Source organism: Bufo bufo, chromosome 11 (assembly GCF_905171765.1).
Source record: "Bufo bufo chromosome 11, aBufBuf1.1, whole genome shotgun sequence".
In the NCBI taxonomy this organism is placed as follows: domain Eukaryota; kingdom Metazoa; phylum Chordata; class Amphibia; order Anura; family Bufonidae; genus Bufo; species Bufo bufo.
Genome location: NC_053399.1, coordinates 102,197,515 through 102,221,148, shown reverse-complemented (window position 1 = coordinate 102,221,148; position 23,634 = coordinate 102,197,515). Strand labels below are relative to the sequence as shown.

Sequence of the window (23,634 nt, the reverse complement as noted above, 5' to 3'; positions counted from 1 at the left end):
CCGATGATGGAGCCTGTGCTGGTGATGGATCCCTGCACCCGATGATGGAGCCTGTGCTGGTGATGGATCCCTGCACCCAATGATGGAGCCTGTGCTGGTGATGGATCCCTGCACCCGATGATGGAGCACCATCTGGCTGAGAAGGTGATGCTGTGTGAGGGCAGCTTGTCAGCAGTGATGGAACCCTACTTCAGGATGCACAGACCATCTTTAGGGAACCCCGCATCCATCGTTAGGCCGCTCATTTTGAGGTGCTGAGCAGAATCTCCAGCCAGCAGGGGCAGGAAGTGATAAACTGCCGGGAATAGCATGCCCCCCAACCTTTGGCAAAGCTTATACGAACGCTGTGGGTGTCGCAGGGCCCATCCCTCAGGTCGGAGCGCCCCGATAAATCAGCTGCTTTTTCAGAATCAAAGACTTTGATGGAGTAACCGGGCAGAACCTTGTGCACAGCTTGCCCGCGGGCACAGACGGTGGCCAGGGTGGGCGAGTTGATGAAGATGGGGTGCTCACTGCGGTTGTACACCCACACCTCCCCCTGCTCCTGGCTCAGGACCAGGCCCTGGCCGATCTTCTTTTGGGTCCGTCTCACGGTCTCATTGCGAGGCTCAAGGCCCAAGAGCCCCAGACAGAAGCCGCTGGCCTTGGGCAGGTCATAGAAGATGTGGACAGAAGGTTCGGTGACGCTGTAGAGGCGCCCCACACGTGTGCGGTGCTCCCAGTATGCCAGCTTACACCAGTGACCGTCATGCATGGATCCTCTGGAAAGAGTGGTGTCTGCAACGACAGGAAGACTCATCATACATGGCTGCATATCTGGGGTGTCCTCCATCATTGGGGTAGATGCCTCAGACTGGTCCCTGGATCCTAGGACAATATCCTGCCGTGTATTGGACAGTGTGCAGCACTAGAATGTCAGCTCTGTGACTCAGCATCAACCTTCAGACCAGATATGCAGTACCCCCCCTCTTACCATGTAATCCTCGCACATGATGGCGGCTGGACTCCTGCTCGGTGGGCACCACTTTAGACTGGGCGAGGTGGGCGAACTCTCTCGTCTTGTAGAGCGAAGAGGCGCCCCCATCTGTTCATGGTGGAAAAAAAGAAGAGTGAGCGAGAGGCAAGGTGACCCCGGAGCAAGTCCCTGTTACTGCCCGTCATTACCCGCTGCTGCCAGCCGGCTGAAGTGGTAGGGGTTGCAGCAGACAGAGGTGCCATCCCCACTCCTCCTCCAGAAGTTCTCACAGTGGCTCAGGCTCTTGAGCTCGGTGGTGGTGCGGAGGTCGGGCCATCGGTACAACCTGCAGAGCAGCACCTGAGGCGGCAGCACCTGCTTCCCCGCTCGGGCTTCCCCGGGCAGCCAGATGCAGCCGCAGTCCCAGCGCCCCCGACTTTCCACCGCCTCCAACAACTGCCATCGCTGCTCATCCTTTAGCTTCTTTAGGATCTGGTGGACTGCTGGGCGCAGGGCATTGTGGAGGTCCTCGGGGTGGGAGGGCGCCCCTTCCCCCTGACCCCGGCTGGGTGTTACACAGCGCTGCTTCCAAAGCTGCCTCACTGAGAGGGAGCGGCGAGAGTGGAACATAAGATGAGAGCGGTCGGTCTGCGGGGCCCGGAACCAAACTGGAGCCAGGAGAGCCTGCTGGAAAGGAGAGAAACCGGCGTCTCAGACCTCCACCAGGCAGGAGGCACTGCACACTGACCAGCGTCTCAGACCTCCACGAGGCAGGAGGCACTGCACACTTACCGGCATCTCAGACCTCCACCAGTCAGGAGGCACTGCACACTGACCAGCGTCTCAGACCTCCACGAGGCAGGAGGCACTGCACACTTACCGGCATCTCAGACCTCCACCAGGCAGGAGGCACTGCACACTTACCGGCATCTCAGACCTCCACCAGTCAGGAAGCACTGCACACTTACCAGCGTCTCAGACCTCCACGAGGCAGGAGGCACTGCACACTTACCGGAGTCTCAGACCTCCACCAGGCAGGAGGCACTGCACACTGACCAGCGTCTCAGACCTCCACCAGTCAGGAGGCACTGCACACTTACCGGCATCTCAGACCTCCACCAGGCAGGAGGCACTGCACACTGACCAGCCTCTCAGACCTCCACCAGTCAGGAGGCACTGCACACTTACCGCTGTCTCAGACCTCCACCAGTCAGGAGGCACTGCACACTGACCAGCGTCTCAGACCTCCACCAGTCAGGAGGCACTGCACACTGACCAGCATCTCAGACCTCCACCAGGCAGGAGGCACTGCACACTTACCAGCGTCTCAGACCTCCACCAGGCAGGAGGCACTGCACACTGACCAGCGTCTCAGACCTCCACCAGGCAGGAGGCACTGCACACTTACCGGTGTCTCAGACCTCCACCAGGCAGGAGGCACTGCACACTGACCAGCGTCTCAGACCTCCACCAGGCAGGAGGCACTGCACACTGACCGGCATCTCAGACCTCCACCAGTCAGGAGGCACTGCACACTGACCGGCATCTCAGACCTCCACCAGTCAGGAGGCACTGCACACTTACCGCTGTCTCAGACCTCCACCAGTCAGGAGGCACTGCACACTTACCGCTGTCTCAGACCTCCACCAGTCAGGAGGCACTGCACACTTACCGCTGTCTCAGACCTCCACCAGTCAGGAGGCACTGCACACTGACCAGCGTCTCAGACCTCCACCAGTCAGGAGGCACTGCACACTGACCGGCATCTCAGACCTCCACCAGTCAGGAGGCACTGCACACTTACCGCTGTCTCAGACCTCCACCAGGCAGGAGGCACTGCACACTTACCGGTGTCTCAGACCTCCACCAGGCAGGAGGCACTGCACACTGACCAGCGTCTCAGACCTCCACCAGGCAGGAGGCACTGCACACTGACCGGCATCTCAGACCTCCACCAGTCAGGAGGCACTGCACACTGACCAGCATCTCAGACCTCCACCAGGCAGGAGTCACTGCACACTGACCAGCGTCTCAGACCTCCACCAGGCAGGAGGCACTGCACACTTACCGGTGTCTCAGACCTCCACCAGGCAGGAGGCACTGCACACTTACCAGCTCAGTCAGATGTTCTGTGGTTGAAGATCGGCCATCATCCTATACACCAAGGACCAGAAAAAGTCAACATCAAAATGTATCCATCAATCACCGTCCCTTCACCCTCCTGGTTCTCCTCACTGACATCAGACTGAGACATCAGGTTACAGCTGCTGCCTGTAGAAGGAGGAACAGGCTGAAAGCTACAACCGTCTGTGTATGGGAGGAGGGGGGGGGGGGGGGGAACAGGGTCTCCTCTGCAGTACTCTGCTGCAGGAGACGTAATGTATGTACACAGTGACTGCACCAGCAGAATAGTGAGTGCAGCTCTGGAGTATAATACAGGATGTAACTCAGGACCAGTACAGGATAAGTAATGTATGTACACAGTGACTGCACCAGCAGAATAGTGAGTGCAGCTCTGGAGTATAATACAGGATGTAACTCAGGATCAGTACAGGATAAGTAATGTATGTACACAGTGACTCCACCAGCAGAATAGTGAGTGCAGCTCTGGAGTATAATACAGGATGTAACTCAGGATCAGTACAGGATAAGTAATGTATGTACACAGTGACTGCACCAGCAGAATAGTGAGTGCAGCTCTGGAGTATAATACAGGATGTAACTCAGGATCAGTACAGGATAAGTAATGTATGTACACAGTGACTGCACCAGCAGAATAGTGAGTGCAGCTCTGGAGTATAATACAGGATGTAACTCAGGATCAGTACAGGATAAGTAATGTATGTACACAGTGACTGCACCAGCAGAATAGTGAGTGCAGCTCTGGAGTATAATACAGGCTGTAACTCAGGATTAGTACAGGATAAGTAATGTATGTACACAGTGACTGCACCAGCAGAATAGTGAGTGCAGCTCTGGAGTATAATACAGGCTGTAACTCAGGATTAGTACAGGATAAGTAATGTATGTACACAGTGACTGCACCAGCAGAATAGTGAGTGCAGCTCTGGAGTATAATACAGGATGTAACTCAGGATCAGTACAGGATAAGTAATGTATGTACATAGTGACTGCACCAGCAGAATAGTGAGTGCAGCTCTGGAGTATAATACAGGATGTAACTCAGGATCAGTACAGGATAAGGAATGTATGTACACAGTGACTGCACCAGCAGAATAGTGAGTGCAGCTCTGGAGTATAATACAGGATGTAACTCAGGATCAGTACAGGATAAGTAATGTATGTACACAGTGACTGCACCAGCAGAATAGTGAGTGCAGCTCTGGAGTATAATACAGGCTGTAACTCAGGATTAGTACAGGATAAGTAATGTATGTACACAGTGACTGCACCAGCAGAATAGTGAGTGCAGCTCTGGAGTATAATACAGGCTGTAACTCAGGATTAGTACAGGATAAGTAATGTATGTACACAGTGACTGCACCAGCAGAATAGTGAGTGCAGCTCTGGAGTATAATACAGGATGTAACTCAGGATCAGTACAGGATAAGTAATGTATGTACACAGTGACTGCACCAGCAGAATAGTGAGTGCAGCTCTGGAGTATAATACAGGATGTAACTCAGGATCAGTACAGGATAAGTAATGTATGTACACAGTGACTGCACCAGCAGAATAGTGAGTGCAGCTCTGGAGTATAATACAGGCTGTAACTCAGGATTAGTACAGGATAAGTAATGTATGTACACAGTGACTGCACCAGCAGAATAGTGAGTGCAGCTCTGGAGTATAATACAGGCTGTAACTCAGGATTAGTACAGGATAAGTAATGTATGTACACAGTGACTGCACCAGCAGAATAGTGAGTGCAGCTCTGGAGTATAATACAGGATGTAACTCAGGATCAGTACAGGATAAGTAATGTATGTACACAGTGACTGCACCAGCAGAATAGTGAGTGCAGCTCTGGAGTATAATACAGGCTGTAACTCAGGATTAGTACAGGATAAGTAATGTATGTACACAGTGACTGCACCAGCAGAATAGTGAGTGCAGCTCTGGAGTATAATACAGGATGTAACTCAGGATCAGTACAGGATAAGTAATGTATGTACACAGTGACTGCACCAGCAGAATAGTGAGTGCAGCTCTGGAGTATAATACAGGATGTAACTCAGGATCAGTACAGGATAAGTAATGTATGTACACAGTGACTGCACCAGCAGAATAGTGAGTGCAGCTCTGGAGTATAATACAGGATGTAACTCAGGATCAGTACAGGATAAGTAATGTATGTACACAGTGACTGCACCAGCAGAATAGTGAGTGCAGCTCTGGAGTATAATACAGGATGTAACTCAGGATCAGTACAGGATAAGTAAAGTAATGTATGTACACAGTGACTGCACCAGCAGAATAGTGAGTGCAGCTCTGGAGTATAATACAGGATGTAACTCAGGATCAGTACAGGATAAGTAATGTATGTACACAGTGACTCCACCAGCAGAATAGTGAGTGCAGCTCTGGAGTATAATACAGGATGTAACTCAGGATCAGTACAGGATAAGTAATGTAGGTACACAGTGACTGCACCAGCAGAATAGTGAGTGCAGCTCTGGAGTATAATACAGGATGTAACTCAGGATCAGTACAGGATAAGTAATGTAGGTACACAGTGACTGCACCAGCAGAATAGTGAGTGCAGCTCTGGAGTATTATAGAGGATGTAACTCAGGATCAGTACAGGATAAGTAATGTATGTACACAGTGACTGCACCATCAGAATAGTGAGTGCAGCTCTGGAGTATAATACAGGATGTAACTCAGGATCAGTACAGGATAAGTAATATATGTACACAGTGACTGCACCAGCAGAATAGTGAGTGCAGCTCTGGAGTATAATACAGGATGTAACTCAGGATCAGTACAGGATAAGTAATGTATGTACACAGTGACTGCACCAGCAGAATAGTGAGTGCAGCTCTGGAGTATAATACAGGATATAACTCAGGATCAGTACAGGATAAGTAATGTATGTACACAGTGACTGCACCAGCAGAATAGTGAGTGCAGCTCTGGAGTATAATACAGGATGTAACTCAGGGTCAGTACAGGATAAGTAATGTATGTACACAGTGACTGCACCAGCAGAATAGTGAGTGCAGCTCTGGAGTATAATACAGGATGTAACTCAGGATCAGTACAGGATAAGTAATGTATGTACACAGTGACTGCACCAGCAGAATAGTGAGTGCAGCTCTGGAGTATAATACAGGATGTAACTCAGGATCAGTACAGGATAAGTAATGTAGGTACACAGTGACTGCACCAGCAGAATAGTGAGTGCAGCTCTGGAGTATAATACAGGATGTAACTAAGGATCAGTACAGGATAAGTAATGTAGGTACACAGTGACTGCACCAGCAGAATAGTGAGTGCAGCTCTGGAGTATTATAGAGGATGTAACTCAGGATCAGTACAGGATAAGTAATGTATGTACACAGTGACTCCACCAGCAGAATAGTGAGTGCAGCTCTGGAGTATAACACAGGATGTAACTCAGGATCAGTACAGGATAAGTAATGTATGTACACAGTGACTGCACCAGCAGAATAGTGAGTGCAGCTCTGGAGTATAATACAGGATGTAACTCAGGATCAGTACAGGATAAGTAATGTATGTACACAGTGACTGCACCAGCAGAATAGTGAGTGCAGCTCTGGAGTATAATACAGGATGTAACTCAGGATCAGTACAGGATAAGTAATGTATGTACACAGTGACTGCACCAGCAGAATAGTGAGTGCAGCTCTGGAGTATAATACAGGATGTAACTCAGGATCAGTACAGGATAAGTAATGTAGGTACACAGTGACTGCACCAGCAGAATAGTGAGTGCAGCTCTGGAGTATAATACAGGATATAACTCAGGATCAGTACAGGATAAGTAATGTATGTACACAGTGACTGCACCAGCAGAATAGTGAGTGCAGCTCTGGAGTATTATAGAGGATATTACTAAGGATCAGGGATGTTATCAGGATACACAGAAGTATGTGAGTAATGAAGGGGTTATAAGGCAGAGTAGATGTGGGGTGAGTGGTGACCCTTCCGCCCGGCTCCCCGAGTCTTACCGTGCAGAGTGTGCGTCCTGCTGGCTCCGCGTCTGTCAGTCTGGTAGACAGGGAGATATGGAGTTTCCTGTACTTCTTCCCTCCCCCGCCACAGCCTAACGCCCACCCCGCGGGTGTCACTAACCCCACAGAGTAAACACTGTGCCCAGCAATGTGGCATCGCCCCGAATCCCCAACATGTCATGTTTATATGGAGTGGTACTGTGCGCTGTATATACAGGAGAGGAGTGGTACTGTGCGCTGTATATACAGGAGAGGAGTGGTACTGTGCGCTGTATATACAGGAGAGGAGTGGTACTGTGCGCTGTATATACAGGAGAGGAGTGGTACTGTGCACTGTATATACAGGAGTGGTACTGTGCACTGTATATACAGGAGTGGTACTGTGCGCTGTATATACAGGAGTGGTACTGTGCGCTGTATATACAGGAGTGGTACTGTGCGCTGTATATACAGGAGTGGTACTGTGCACTGTATATACAGGAGTGGTACTGTGCACTGTATATACAGGAGTGGTACTGTGCGCTGTATATACAGGAGTGGTACTGTGCGCTGTATATACAGGAGTGGTACTGTGCGCTGTATATACAGGAGTGGTACTGTGCGCTGTATATACAGGAGTGGTACTGTATGCTGTATATACAGGAGTGGTACTGTGCGCTGTATATACAGGAGTGGTACTGTATGCTGTATATACAGGAGTGGTACTGTGCGCTGTATATACAGGAGTGGTACTGTGCACTGTATATACAGGAGTGGTACTGTGCGCTGTATATACAGGAGTGGTACTGTGCGCTGTATATACAGGAGTGGTACTGTGCGCTGTATATACAGGAGTGGTACTGTGCGCTGTATATACAGGAGTGGTACTGTGCGCTGTATACACAGGAGAGGAGTTGTACTGTGCGTTGTATATACAGGAGAGGAGTTGTACTGTGCGTTGTATATACAGGAGAGGAGTTGTACTGTGCGCTGTATATACAGGAGAGGAGTTGTACTGTGCGCTGTATATACAGGAGAGGAGTTGTACTGTGCGCTGTATATACAGGAGAGGAGTTGTACTGTGCGCTGTATATACAGGAGAGGAGTTCTACTGTGCGCTGTATATACAGGAGAGGAGTTGTACTGTGCGCTGTATATACAGGAGAGGAGTTGTACTGTGCGCTGTATATACAGGAGAGGAGTTGTACTGTGCGCTGTATATACAGGAGAGGAGTTGTACTGTGCGATGTATATACAGGAGAGGAGTGGTACTGTGCGATGTATATACAGGAGAGGAGTGGTACTGTGCGCTGTATATACAGGAGAGGAGTGGTACTGTGCGCTGTATATACAGGAGAGGAGTGGTACTGTGCGCTGTATATACAGGAGAGGAGTGGTACTGTGCGCTGTATATACAGGAGAGGAGTTGTACTGTGCGCTGTATATACAGGAGAGGAGTTGTACTGTGCGCTGTATATACAGGAGAGGAGTTGTACTGTGCGCTGTATATACAGGAGAGGAGTTGTACTGTGCGCTGTATATACAGGAGAGGAGTTGTACTGTGCGCTGTATATACAGGAGAGGAGTGGTACTGTGCGCTGTATATACAGGAGAGGAGTGGTACTGTGCGCTGTATATACAGGAGAGGAGTGGTACTGTGCGCTGTCTATACAGGAGAGGAGTTGTACTGTGCGCTGTCTATACAGGAGAGGAGTTGTACTGTGCGCTGTATATACAGGAGAGGAGTGGTACTGTGCGCTGTATATACAGGAGAGGAGTTGTACTGTGCGCTGTATATACAGGAGAGGAGTTGTACTGTGCGCTGTATATACAGGAGAGGAGTTGTACTGTGCGCTGTATATACTGGAGAGGAGTTGTACTGTGCGATGTATATACAGGAGAGGAGTGGTACTGTGCGCTGTATATACAGGAGAGGAGTTGTACTGTGCGCTGTATATACTGGAGAGGAGTTGTACTGTGCGATGTATATACAGGAGAGGAGTTGTACTGTGCGCTGTATATACTGGAGAGGAGTTGTACTGTGCGCTGTATATACAGGAGAGGAGTTGTACTGTGCGATGTATATACAGGAGAGGAGTTGTACTGTGCGATGTATATACAGGAGAGGAGTTGTACTGTGCGATGTATATACAGGAGAGGAGTTGTACTGTGCGATGTATATACAGGAGAGGAGTTGTACTGTGCGCTGTATATACAGGAGAGGAGTTGTACTGTGCGATGTACATCCAGCATTTCTCTTCCTCCAGTCACTTCCTTCCCAGTTCTGTTTGAGTCGGAGATAAGAGACCGCGCCTGAACTACAACCTCCGTCCTAGACTGTGCTGTATCTAATCCTATCCTGTGTGATACTGACTGCTGAGCTGTGTATCTAATCCTCTCCTGTGTGATACTGACTGCTGAGCTGTGTATCTAATCCTATCCTGTGTGATACTGTCTGCTGAGCTGTGTATCTAATCCTATCCTGTGTGATACTGACTGCTGAGCTGTGTATCTAATCCTATCCTGTGTGATACTGTCTGCTGAGCTGTGTATCTAATCCTATCCTGTGTGATACTGTCTGCTGAGCTGTGTATCTAATCCTATCCTGTGTGATACTGACTGCTGAGCTGTGTATCTAATCCTATCCTGTGTGATACTGTCTGCTGAGCTGTGTATCTAATCCTATCCTGTGTGATACTGACTGCTGAGCTGTGTATCTAATCCTATCCTGTGTGATACTGTCTGCTGAGCTGTGTATCTAATCCTCTCCTGTGTGATACTGTCTGCTGAGCTATGTATCTAATCCTATCCTGTGTGATACTGACTGCTGAGCTGTGTATCTAATCCTATCCTGTGTGATACAGTCTGCTGAGCTGTGTATCTAATCCTATCCTGTGTGATACTGTCTGCTGAGCTGTGTATCTAATCCTGTCCTGTGTGATACTGTCTGCTGAGCCGTGTATCTAATCCTATCCTGTGTGATACTGACTGCTGAGCTGTGTATCTAATCCTATCCTGTGTGATACTGACTGCTGAGCTGTGTATCTAATCCTCTCCTGTGTGATACTGCCTGCTGAGCTGTGTATCTAATCCTATCCTGTGTGATACTGTCTGCTGAGCTGTGTATCTAATCCTATCCTGTGTGATACTGTCTGCTGAGCTGTGTATCTAATCCTATCCTGTGTGATACTGACTGCTGAGCTGTGTATCTAATCCTATCCTGTGTGATACTGTCTGCTGAGCTGTGTATCTAATCCTATCCTGTGTGATACTGACTGCTGAGCTGTGTATCTAATCCTATCCTGTGTGATACTGTCTGCTGAGCTGTGTATCTAATCCTCTCCTGTGTGATACTGTCTGCTGAGCTATGTATCTAATCCTATCCTGTGTGATACTGACTGCTGAGCTGTGTATCTAATCCTATCCTGTGTGATACAGTCTGCTGAGCTGTGTATCTAATCCTATCCTGTGTGATACTGTCTGCTGAGCCGTGTATCTAATCCTGTCCTGTGTGATACTGTCTGCTGAGCCGTGTATCTAATCCTATCCTGTGTGATACTGACTGCTGAGCTGTGTATCTAATCCTATCCTGTGTGATACTGTCTGCTGAGCTGTGTATCTAATCCTCTCCTGTGTGATACTGTCTGCTGAGCTGTGTATCTAATCCTATCCTGTGTGATACAGTCTGCTGAGCTGTGTATCTAATCCTATCCTGTGCGATACTGACCGCTGAGCTGTGTATCTAATCCTATCCTGTGTGATACTGTCTACTGAGCTGTGTATCTAATCCTATCCTGTGTGATACTGTCTGCTGAGCTGTGTATCTAATCCTATCCTGTGTGATACAGTCTGCTGACCTGTGTATCTAATCCTATCCTGTGTGATACAGTCTGCTGAGCTGTGTATCTAATCCTATCCTGTGTGATACAGTCTGCTGAGCTGTGTATCTAATCCTATCCTGTGTGATACTGTCTGCTGAGCTGTGTATCTAATCCTATCCTGTGTGATACTGTCTGCAGAGCTGTGTATCTAATCCTGTCCTGTGTGATACTGACTGCTGAGCTGTGTATCTAATCCTGTCCTGTGTGATACTGACTGCTGAGCTGTGTATCTAATCCTATCCTGTGTGATACTGTCTGCTGAGCTGTGTATCTAATCCTATACTGTGTGATACTGTCTGCTGAGCCTGGATCACAGCTTCTCTTGTGTGATACTGTCTGCTGAGCTGTGTATCTAATCCTGTCCTGTGTGATACTGACTGCTGAGCTGTGTATCTAATCCTCTCCTGTGTGATACTGTCTGCTGAGCTGTGTATCTAATCCTATCCTGTGTGATACTGACTGCTGAGCTGTGTATCTAATCCTATCCTGTGTGATACACTCTGCTGAGCTGTGTATCTAATCCTATCCTGTGTGATACTGTCTGCTGTGCATCTAATCCTATCCTGTGTGATACTGTCTGCTGAGCTGTGTATCTAATCCTATCCTGTGTGATACTGACTGCTGAGCTGTGTATCTAATCCTATCCTGTGTGATACTGTCTGCTGAGCTGTGTATCTAATCCTATCCTGTGTGATACTCTCTGCTGAGCTGTGTATCTAATCCTATCCTGTGTGATACTGTCTGCTGAGCTGTGTATCTAATCCTATCCTGTGTGATACTGTCTGCTGAGCTGTGTATCTAATCCTATCCTGTGTGATACTGCCTGCTGAGCTGTGTATCTAATCCTATCATGTGTGATACTGTCTGCTGAGCTGTGTATCTAATCCTATCCTGTGTGATACTGACTGCTGAGCTGTGTATCTAATCCTATCCTGTGTGATACTGTATGCTGAGCCGTGTATCTAATCCTATCCTGTGTGATACTGACTGCTGAGCTGTGTATCTAATCCTCTCCTGTGTGATACTGACTGCTGAGCTGTGTATCTAATCCTATCCTGTGTGATACTGTCTGCTGAGCTGTGTATCTAATCCTATCCTGTGTGATACTGACTGCTGAGCTGTGTATCTAATCCTATCCTGTGTGATACTGTCTGCTGAGCTGTGTATCTAATCCTATCCTGTGTGATACTGTCTGCTGAGCTGTGTATCTAATCCTATCCTGTGTGATACTGACTGCTGAGCTGTGTATCTAATCCTATCCTGTGTGATACTGTCTGCTGAGCTGTGTATCTAATCCTATCCTGTGTGATACTGACTGCTGAGCTGTGTATCTAATCCTATCCTGTGTGATACTGTCTGCTGAGCTGTGTATCTAATCCTCTCCTGTGTGATACTGTCTGCTGAGCTATGTATCTAATCCTATCCTGTGTGATACTGACTGCTGAGCTGTGTATCTAATCCTATCCTGTGTGATACAGTCTGCTGAGCTGTGTATCTAATCCTATCCTGTGTGATACTGTCTGCTGAGCCGTGTATCTAATCCTGTCCTGTGTGATACTGTCTGCTGAGCCGTGTATCTAATCCTATCCTGTGTGATACTGACTGCTGAGCTGTGTATCTAATCCTATCCTGTGTGATACTGACTGCTGAGCTGTGTATCTAATCCTCTCCTGTGTGATACTGCCTGCTGAGCTGTGTATCTAATCCTATCCTGTGTGATACTGTCTGCTGAGCTGTGTATCTAATCCTATCCTGTGTGATACTGTCTGCTGAGCTGTGTATCTAATCCTATCCTGTGTGATACTGACTGCTGAGCTGTGTATCTAATCCTATCCTGTGTGATACTGTCTGCTGAGCTGTGTATCTAATCCTATCCTGTGTGATACTGACTGCTGAGCTGTGTATCTAATCCTATCCTGTGTGATACTGTCTGCTGAGCTGTGTATCTAATCCTCTCCTGTGTGATACTGTCTGCTGAGCTATGTATCTAATCCTATCCTGTGTGATACTGACTGCTGAGCTGTGTATCTAATCCTATCCTGTGTGATACAGTCTGCTGAGCTGTGTATCTAATCCTATCCTGTGTGATACTGTCTGCTGAGCCGTGTATCTAATCCTGTCCTGTGTGATACTGTCTGCTGAGCCGTGTATCTAATCCTATCCTGTGTGATACTGACTGCTGAGCTGTGTATCTAATCCTATCCTGTGTGATACTGTCTGCTGAGCTGTGTATCTAATCCTCTCCTGTGTGATACTGTCTGCTGAGCTGTGTATCTAATCCTATCCTGTGTGATACAGTCTGCTGAGCTGTGTATCTAATCCTATCCTGTGCGATACTGACCGCTGAGCTGTGTATCTAATCCTATCCTGTGTGATACTGTCTACTGAGCTGTGTATCTAATCCTATCCTGTGTGATACTGTCTGCTGAGCTGTGTATCTAATCCTATCCTGTGTGATACAGTCTGCTGACCTGTGTATCTAATCCTATCCTGTGTGATACAGTCTGCTGAGCTGTGTATCTAATCCTATCCTGTGTGATACAGTCTGCTGAGCTGTGTATCTAATCCTATCCTGTGTGATACTGTCTGCTGAGCTGTGTATCTAATCCTATCCTGTGTGATACTGTCTGCAGAGCTGTGTATCTAATCCTGTCCTGTGTGATACTGACTGCTGAGCTGTGTATCTAATCCTGTCCTGTGTGATACTGACTGCTGAGCTGTGTATCTAATCCTATCCTGTGTGATACTGTCTGCTGAGCTGTGTATCTAATCCTATACTGTGTGATACTGTCTGCTGAGCCGTGTATCTAATCCTATCCTGTGTGATACTGTCTGCTGAGCTGTGTATCTAATCCTGTCCTGTGTGATACTGACTGCTGAGCTGTGTATCTAATCCTCTCCTGTGTGATACTGTCTGCTGAGCTGTGTATCTAATCCTATCCTGTGTGATACTGACTGCTGAGCTGTGTATCTAATCCTATCCTGTGTGATACACTCTGCTGAGCTGTGTATCTAATCCTATCCTGTGTGATACTGTCTGCTGTGCATCTAATCCTATCCTGTGTGATACTGTCTGCTGAGCTGTGTATCTAATCCTATCCTGTGTGATACTGACTGCTGAGCTGTGTATCTAATCCTATCCTGTGTGATACTGTCTGCTGAGCTGTGTATCTAATCCTATCCTGTGTGATACTCTCTGCTGAGCTGTGTATCTAATCCTATCCTGTGTGATACTGTCTGCTGAGCTGTGTATCTAATCCTATCCTGTGTGATACTGTCTGCTGAGCTGTGTATCTAATCCTATCCTGTGTGATACTGCCTGCTGAGCTGTGTATCTAATCCTATCATGTGTGATACTGTCTGCTGAGCTGTGTATCTAATCCTATCCTGTGTGATACTGACTGCTGAGCTGTGTATCTAATCCTATCCTGTGTGATACTGTATGCTGAGCCGTGTATCTAATCCTATCCTGTGTGATACTGACTGCTGAGCTGTGTATCTAATCCTATTATGTGTGATACTGCCTGCTGAGCTGTGTATCTAATCCTATCCTGTGTGATACTGACTGCTGAGCTGTGTATCTAATCCTATCCTGTGTGATACTGTATGCTGAGCCGTGTATCTAATCCTATCCTGTGTGATACTGTCTGCTGAGCTGTGTATCTAATCCTATCCTGTGTGATACTGTCTGCTGAGCTGTGTATCTAATCCTATCCTGTGTGATACAGTCTGCTGAGCTGTGTATCTAATCCTATCCTGTGTGATACTGTCTGCTGAGCCGTGTATCTAATCCTGTCCTGTGTGATACTGTCTGCTGAGCCGTGTATCTAATCCTATCCTGTGTGATACTGACTGCTGAGCTGTGTATCTAATCCTATCCTGTGTGATACTGTCTGCTGAGCTGTGTATCTAATCCTCTCCTGTGTGATACTGTCTGCTGAGCTGTGTATCTAATCCTATCCTGTGTGATACAGTCTGCTGAGCTGTGTATCTAATCCTCTCCTGTGTGATACTGTCTGCTGAGCTGTGTATCTAATCCTATCCTGTGTGATACAGTCTGCTGAGCTGTGTATCTAATCCTATCCTGTGTGATACTGCCTGCTGAGCTGTGTATCTAATCCTATCCTGTGTGATACTGACTGCTGAGCTGTGTATCTAATCCTATCCTGGGTGATACTGTCTGCTGAGCTGTGTATCTAATCCTATGCTGTGTGATACTGTCTGCTGAGCTGTGTATCTAATCCTATCCTGTGTGATACTGCCTGCTGAGCTGTGTATCTAATCCTATCCTGTGTGATACAGTCTGCTGAGCTGTGTATCTAATCCTATCCTGTGTGATACTGTCTGCTGAGCTGTGTATCTAATCCTGTCCTGTGTGATACAGTCTGCTGAGCTGTGTATCTAATCCTATCCTGTGTGATACTGTCTGCTGAGCTATGTATCTAATCCTATCCTGTGTGATACTGTCTGCTGAGCTGTGTATCTAATCCTATCCTGTGTGATACTGCCTGCTGAGCTGTGTATCTAATCCTGTCCTGTGTGATACTGTCTGCTGAGCTGTGTATCTAATCCTATCCTGTGTGATACTGTCTGCTGAGCCGTGTATCTAATCCTGTCCTGTGTGATGCAGTCTGCTGAGCTGTGTATCTAATCCTATCCTATGTGATACTGTCTGCTGAGCTGTGTATCTAATCCTATCCTGTGTGATACTGTCTGCTGAGCGGTGTATCTAATCCCATCCTGTGTGATACAGTCTGCTGTATCTAATCCTATCCTGTGTGATACTGTCTGCTGAGCTGTGTATCTAATCCTATCCTGTGTGATACTGTCTGCTGAGCTGTGTATCTAATCCTATCCTGTGTGATACTCTCTGCTGAGCTGTGTATCTAATCCTATTCTGTGTGATACTGACTGCTGAGCTGTGTATCTAATCCTATCCTGTGTGATACTGACTGCTGAGCTGTGTATCTAATCCTATCCTGTGTGATACTGTCTGCTGAGCGGTGTATCTAATCCCATCCTGTGTGATACAGTCTGCTGTATCTAATCCTATCCTGTGTGATACTGACTGCTGAGCTGTGTATCTAATCCTATCCTGTGTGATACTGTCTGCTGAGCTGTGTATCTAATCCTATCCTGTGTGATACTCTCTGCTGAGCTGTGTATCTAATCCTATCCTGTGTGATACTGACTGCTGAGCTGTGTATCTAATCCTATCCTGTGTGATACTGTCTGCTGAGCTGTGTATCTAATCCTATCCTGTGTGATACTCTCTGCTGAGCTGTGTATCTAATCCGATCATGTGTGATACTGACTGCTGAGCTGTGTATCTAATCCTATCCTGTGTGATACTGTCTGCTGAGCTGTGTATCTAATCCTATCCTGTGTGATACTGACTGCTGAGCTGTGTATCTAATCCTATCCTGTGTGATACTGACTGTTGAGCCGTGTATCTAATCCTATCCTGTGTGATACTGACTGCTGAGCTGTGTATCTAATCCTATCCTGTGTGATACTGTCTGCTGAGCGGTGTATCTAATCCCATCCTGTGTGATACAGTCTGCTGTATCTAATCCTATCCTGTGTGATACTGACTGCTGAGCTGTGTATCTAATCCTATCCTGTGTGATACTGACTGCTGAGCTGTGTATCTCATCCTGTCCTGTGTGATACTGTCTGCTGAGCTGTGTATCTAATCCTATCCTGTGTGATACTGTCTGCTGGGCTGTGTATCTAATCCTATCCTGTGTGATACTGACTGCTGAGCTGTGTATCTAATCCTATCCTGTGTGATACTGTGTGCTGAGCCGTGTATCTAATCCTGTCCTGTGTGATACAGTCTGCTGAGCTGTGTATCTAATCCCATCCTGTGTGATATTAAATGCTGAGCTGTGTATCTAATCCTATCCTGTGTGATACTGACTGCTGAGCTGTGTATCTAATCCTATCCTGTGTGATACTGTCTGCAGAGCCGTGTATCTAATCCTATCCTGTGTGATACTGACTGCTGAGCTGTGTATCTAATCCTATCCTGTGTGATACTGTCTGCTGAGCCGTGTATCTAATTCTATCCTGTGTGATACTGACTGCTGAGCCGTGTATCTAATCCTATCCTGTGTGATACTGTCTGCTGAGCTGTGTATCTAATCCTATCCTGTGTGATACTGACTGCTGAGCTGTGTATCTAATCCTATCCTGTGTGATACTGTCTGCTGAGCTGTGTATCTAATTCTATCCTGTGTGATACTGACTGCTGAGCCGTGTATCTAATCCTATCCTGTGTGATACTGTCTGCTGAGCTGTGTATCTAATCCTATCCTGTGTGATACTGACTGCTGAGCTGTGTATCTAATCCTATCCTGTGTGATACTGTCTGCTGAGCTGTGTATCTAATCCGGTCCTGTGTGATACAGTCTGCTGAGCCGTGTATCTAATCCTATCCTGTGTGATACTGTCTGCTGAGCCGTGTATCTAATCCTATCCTGTGTGATAGTCTGCTGAGCCGTGTATCTAATCCTGTCCTGTGTGATACAGTCTGCTGAGCTGTGTATCTAATCCTATCCTGTGTGATACTGTCTGCTGAGCTGTGTATCTAATCCTGTCCTGTGTGATACTGTCTGCTGAGCTGTGTATCTAATCCTATCCTGTGTGATACTGACTGCTGAGCTGTGTATCTAATCCTATCATGTGTGATACTGCCTGCTGAGCTGTGTATCTAATCCTATCCTGTGTGATACTGCCTGCTGAGCTGTGTATCTAATCCTATCCTGTGTGATACTGACTGCTGAGCTGTGTATCTAATCCTATCCTGTGTGATACCGTCTGCTGAGCTGTGTATCTAATCCTATCCTGTGTGATACTGCCTGCTGAGCTGTGTATCTAATCTTATCCTGTGTGATACTGTCTGCTGAGCTGTGTATCTAATCCTATCCTGTGTGATACTGTCTGCTGATCTGTGTATCTAATCCTATCCTGTGTGATACTGTCTGCTGATCTGTGTATCTAATCCTATCCTGTGTGATACTGTCTGCTGAGCTGTGTATCTAATCCTATCCTGTGTGATACTGACTGCTGAGCTGTGTATCTAATCCTGTCCTGTGTGATACTGCCTGCTGTGTATCTAATCCTGTGTGATACTGCCTGCTGTGTATCTAATCCTGTGTGATACTGCCTGCTGTGTATCTAATCCTGTGTGATACTGCCTGCTGTGTATCTAATCCTGTGTGATACTGCCTGCTGTGTATCTAATCCTGTGTGATACAGCCTGCTGTGTATCTAATCCTGTGTGATACTGCCTGCTGTGTATCTAATCCTGTGTGATACAGCCTGCTGTGTATCTAATCCTGTGTGATACAGCCTGCTGTGTATCTAATCCTGTGTGATACAGCCTGCTGTGTATCTAATCCTGTGTGATACAGCCTGCTGTGTATCTAATCCTGTGTGATACAGCCTGCTGTGTATCTAATCCTGTGTGATACAGCCTGCTGTGTATCTAATCCTGTGTGATACAGCCTGCTGTGTATCTAATCCTGTGTGATACAGCCTGCTGTGTATCTAATCCTGTGTGATACAGCCTGCTGTGTATCTAATCCTGTGTGATACAGCCTGCTGTGTATCTAATCCTGTGTGATACAGCCTGCTGTGTATCTAATCCTGTGTGATACAGCCTGCTGTGTATCTAATCCTGTGTGATACAGCCTGCTGTGTATCTAATCCTGTGTGATACAGCCCGCGGTGCGGACGATGTGAATGATGAGGGTTCTCCTCCCGTCTCCGCTCCCGACAGTCTGGATCTTGCACTGACGACAATGTTTCCTCTTTCCCTGAAAGTCGGGGGAGGGGGAGCACCCAGGACCGCCACCCTGGAGCCACCCAGCCAGGGACCGAGGGGTTAATGCCAGCTGTCAGGGGGTAGAGAGGACAGAGCGATGTTCTGCAGATCTCTAGAGGGGTCAGAGGTGTAATAGTCTGCAGGATATATCACTGTATCTGTCAGGAGGTAGAGAGGACAGAGCGATGTTCTGCAGATCTCTAGAGAGGTCAGAGGAGTAATAATCTGCAGGATATATCACTATGTATCTGACAGGAGGTAGAGAGGACAGAGCGATGTTCTGCAGATCTAGAGGTCAGAGGTGTAATAATCTGCAGGATATATCACTATGTATCTGTCAGGAGGTGGAGAGGACAGAGCGATGTTCTGCAGATCTCTAGAGGGGTCGGAGGTGTAATAATCTGCAGGATCTATCACTATGTATCTGTCAGGAGGTAGAGAGGACAGAGCGATGTTCTGCAGTTCTCTAGAGGGGTCGGAGGTGTAATAATCTGCAGGATATATCACTGTATCTGTCAGGAGGTAGAGAGGACAGAGCGATGTTCTGCAGATCTCTAGAGGGGTCGGAGGTGTGATAATCTGCAGGATATATCACTGTATCTGTCAGGAGGTAGAGAGGACAGAGCGATGTTCTGCAGATCTCTAGAGGGGTCGGAGGTGTGATAATCTGCAGAATATATCACTATGTATCTGTCAGGAGGTAGAGAGGACAGAGCAATGTTCTGCAGATCTAGAGGTCAGAGGTGTAATAATCTGCAGGATATATCACTATGTATCTGTCAGGAGGTAGAGAGGACAGAGCGATGTTCTGCAGTTCTCTAGAGGGGTCGGAGGTGTAATAATCTGCAGGATATATCACTGTATCTGTCAGGAGGTAGAGAGGACAGAGCGATGTTCTGCAGATCTCTAGAGGGGTCGGAGGTGTGATAATCTGCAGGATATATCACTGTATCTGTCAGGAGGTAGAGAGGACAGAGCGATGTTCTGCAGATCTCTAGAGAGGTCAGAGGTGTAATAATCTGCAGGATCTATCACTATGTATCTGTCAGGGGGTAGAGAGGACAGAGCGATGTTCTGCAGATCTCTAGTCAGTGGTGTAATAATCTGCAGGATCTATCACTATGTATCTGTCAGGAGGTAGAGAGGACAGAGCGATGTTCTGCAGATCTAGAGGTCAGTGGTGTAATAATCTGCAGGATCTATCACTGTATCTGACAGGAGGTAGAGAGGACAGAGCGATGTTCTGCAGATCTAGAGGTCAGTGGTGTAATAATCTGCAGGATCTATCACTATGTATCTGTCAGGGGGTAGAGAGAACAGAGCGATGTTCTGCAGATCTAGAGGTCAGAGGTGTAATAATCTGCAGGATATATCACTATGTATCTGTCAGGAGGTAGAGAGGACAGAGCGATGTTCTGCAGATCTCTAGAGGGGTCAGAGGTGTAATAATCTGCAGGATATATCACTGTATCTGTCAGGAGGTAGACAGGACAGAGCGATGTTCTGCAGATCTCTAGAGGGGTCGGAGGTGTGATAATCTGCAGAATATATCACTATGTATCTGTCAGGAGGTAGAGAGGACAGAGCGATGTTCTGCAGTTCTCTAGAGGGGTCGGAGGTGTAATAATCTGCAGGATATATCACTGTATCTGTCAGGAGGTAGAGAGGACAGAGCGATGTTCTGCAGATCTCTAGAGGGGTCGGAGGTGTGATAATCTGCAGGATATATCACTGTATCTGTCAGGAGGTAGAGAGGACAGAGCGATGTTCTGCAGATCTCTAGAGGGGTCGGAGGTGTAATAATCTGCAGGATATATCACTATGTATCTGTCAGGAGGTGGAGAGGACAGAGCGATGTTCTGCAGATCTCTAGAGAGGTCAGAGGTGTAATAATCTGCAGGATCTATCACTATGTATCTGTCAGGGGGTAGAGAGGACAGAGCGATGTTCTGCAGATCTCTAGTCAGTGGTGTAATAATCTGCAGGATCTATCACTATGTATCTGTCAGGAGGTAGAGAGGACAGAGCGATGTTCTGCAGATCTAGAGGTCAGAGGTGTAATAATCTGCAGGATATATCACTGTATCTGTCAGGAGGTAGAGAGGACAGAGCGATGTTCTGCAGATCTAGAGGTCAGAGGTGTAATAATCTGCAGGATATATCACTATGTATCTGTCAGGAGGTGGAGAGGACAGAGCGATGTTCTGCAGATCTCTAGAGAGGTCAGAGGTGTAATAATCTGCAGGATCTATCACTATGTATCTGTCAGGAGGTAGAGAGGACAGAGCGATGTTCTGCAGATCTAGAGGTCAGTGGTGTAATAATCTGCAGGATCTATCACTGTATCTGACAGGAGGTAGAGAGGACAGAGCGATGTTCTGCAGATCTAGAGGTCAGTGGTGTAATAATCTGCAGGATCTATCACTATGTATCTGTCAGGGGGTAGAGAGAACAGAGCGATGTTCTGCAGATCTAGAGGTCAGAGGTGTAATAATCTGCAGGATATATCACTATGTATCTGTCAGGAGGTGGAGAGGACAGAGCGATGTTCTGCAGATCTCTAGAGGGGTCGGAGGTGTGATAATCTGCAGGATCTATCACTATGTATCTGTCAGGAGGTAGAGAGGACAGAGCGATGTTCTGCAGATCTCTAGTCAGTGGTGTAATAATCTGCAGGATCTATCACTATGTATCTGTCAGGAGGTAGAGAGGACAGAGCGATGTTCTGCAGTTCTCTAGAGGGGTCAGAGGTGTAATAATCTGCAGGATATATCACTGTATCTGTCAGGAGGTAGAGAGGACAGAGCGATGTTCTGCAGATCTCTAGAGGGGTCGGAGGTGTGATAATCTGCAGAATATATCACTATGTATCTGTCAGGAGGTAGAGAGGACAGAGCGATGTTCTGCAGATCTCTAGAGGGGTCGGAGGTGTAATAATCTGCAGAATATATCACTATGTATCTGTCAGGAGGTAGAGAGGACAGAGCGATGTTCTGCAGATCTCTAGAGGGGTCGGAGGTGTGATAATCTGCAGAATATATCACTATGTATCTGTCAGGAGGTAGAGAGGACAGAGCGATGTTCTGCAGATCTCTAGAGAGGTCAGTGGTGTAATAATCTGCAGGATCTATCACTATGTATCTGTCAGGAGGTAGAGAGGACAGAGCGATGTTCTGCAGATCTAGAGGTCAGAGGTGTAATAATCTGCAGGATATATCACTATGTATCTGTCAGGAGGTAGAGAGGACAGAGCGATGTTCTGCAGATCTCTAGAGAGGTCAGAGGTGTAATAGTCTGCAGGATATATTGCTGTGTCCCTCTGACACTACCCCCGTGGCTCCTCTGACTGCTCAGTATAAGGAGCTCCTCCACATCCTGCCTGCTGGGTGTAGTAGTACCTCTGAGCTCGGACGTGTTCGCTGAGTGACATCACAGTCGCCAGTCTGCCTGTCCCCGAGCGCCACGTTTCCTCCGGGGGCTTCCTGCTCTTTATATAGACTCCTCCGCACAATGCGACAGAGCTGAGGGCGGACGTCCCACAAATGTCCCTCTGTCCCACAAATGTCCCTCTGTCCATCCATCCCATAAATGTCCCTCTGTCCCACAAATGTCCCTCTGTCCCACAAATGTCCCTCTGTCCATCCATCCCATAAATGTCCCTCTGTCCCACAAATGTCCCTCTGTCCCACAAATGTCCCTCTGTCCCATAAATGTCCCTCTGTCCATCCATCCCATAAATGTCCCTCTGTCCATCCATCCCATAAATGTCCCTCTGTCCCACAAATGTCCCTCTGTCCCACAAATGTCCCTCTGTCCCATAAATGTCCCTCTGTCCCACAAATGTCCCTCTGTCCATCCATCCCATAAATGTCCCTCTGTCCCATAAATGTCCCTCTGTCCCACAAATGTCCCTCTGTCCCACAAATGTCCCTCTGTCCCATAGATGTCCCTCTGTCCCATAGATGTCCCTCTGTCCCATAAATGTCCCTCTGTCCTCTTACCCTCTGTCCCATAAATGTCCCTCTGTCCCATAAATGTCCCTCTGTCCTCTTACCCTCTGTCCCATAAATGTCCCTCTGTCCATCTGTCCCATAAATGTCCCTCTGTCCCATAAATGTCCCTCTGTCCCATAAATGTCCCTCTGTCCCATAAATGTCCCTCTGTCCATCTGTCCCATAAATGTCCCTCTGTCCCATAAATGTCCCATAAATGTCCCTCTGTCCCATAAATGTCCCTCTGTCCCTCTGTCACATAAATGTCCCTCTGTCCATCTGTCCCATAAATGTCCCTCTGTCCCTCTGTCCCATAAATGTCCCTCTGTCCCATAAATGTCCCTCTGTCACATAAATGTCCCTCTGTCCCATAAATGTCCCTCTTACCCTCTGTCCCTCTGTCCCATAAATGTCCCTCTGTCCAATAAATGTCCCTCTGTCCAATAAATGTCCCTCTGTCCAATAAATGTCCCTCTTACCCTCTGTCCCTCTGTCCCATAAATGTCCCTCTGTCCCATAAATGTCCCTCTGTCCAATAAATGTCCCTCTGTCCAATAAATGTCCCTCTGTCCAATAAATGTCCCTCTTACCCTCTGTCCCTCTGTCCAATAAATGTCCCTCTGTCCCATAAATGTCCCTCTTACCCTCTGTCCCTCTGTCCCATAAATGTCCCTCTGTCCAATAAATGTCCCTCTGTCCCATAAATGTCCCTCTGTCCCATAAATGTCCCTCTGTCCCATAAATGTCCCTCTGTCCCATAAAAGTCCCTCTGTCCATTTGTCCCATAAATGTCTCTCTGTCCATCTGTCCCATAAATGTCCCTCTGTCCCTCTGTCCC

General features: G+C 47.5%; 1 protein-coding gene across 3 annotated transcripts; it reads right to left on the bottom strand.

Moving 5' to 3' along the window:
- Positions 1 to 7: 7 nt before the first annotated feature.
- On the bottom strand, positions 8 to 22,244 carry LOC120982513 (mothers against decapentaplegic homolog 6-like). Of its 3 annotated transcripts, none has more exons than XM_040412732.1 (5): positions 22,203 to 22,244; positions 3,068 to 3,109; positions 1,165 to 1,642; positions 974 to 1,084; positions 8 to 777 (listed from the first exon to the last, which is right to left on the bottom strand). In XM_040412732.1, the coding sequence occupies exons 3-5, from the start codon at positions 1,583 to 1,585 to the stop codon at positions 242 to 244; spliced, it is 1,068 nt and encodes a 355-aa protein (XP_040268666.1). In that variant the 5' UTR covers positions 1,586 to 1,642; positions 3,068 to 3,109; positions 22,203 to 22,244; the 3' UTR covers positions 8 to 241. The 3 variants fall into 3 exon arrangements, with proteins under 3 accessions (XP_040268666.1, XP_040268665.1, XP_040268667.1); XM_040412731.1 differs by lacking the exon at positions 22,203 to 22,244 and adding an exon at positions 7,111 to 7,165; XM_040412733.1 differs by lacking the exon at positions 22,203 to 22,244 and adding an exon at positions 7,111 to 7,155 and having other exon boundaries at positions 1,165 to 1,639.
- Positions 22,245 to 23,634: the final 1,390 nt, after the last annotated feature.

What these genes read in the sequence shown, in the direction of transcription:
- LOC120982513 (XM_040412732.1), bottom strand. Translation starts at nt 1,585, where the DNA reads ATGTTCCACTCTCGCCGCTCCCTCTCAGTGAGGCAGCTTTGGAAGCAG. An exon ending in CAGCCGGCTGGCAGCAGCGG is followed by an intron (nt 1,085 to 1,164) that starts GTAATGACGGGC and finishes CACCATGAACAG; the next exon opens with ATGGGGGCGCCTCTTCGCTC. An exon ending in TCATGTGCGAGGATTACATG is followed by an intron (nt 778 to 973) that starts GTAAGAGGGGGG and finishes CTGTCGTTGCAG; the next exon opens with ACACCACTCTTTCCAGAGGA.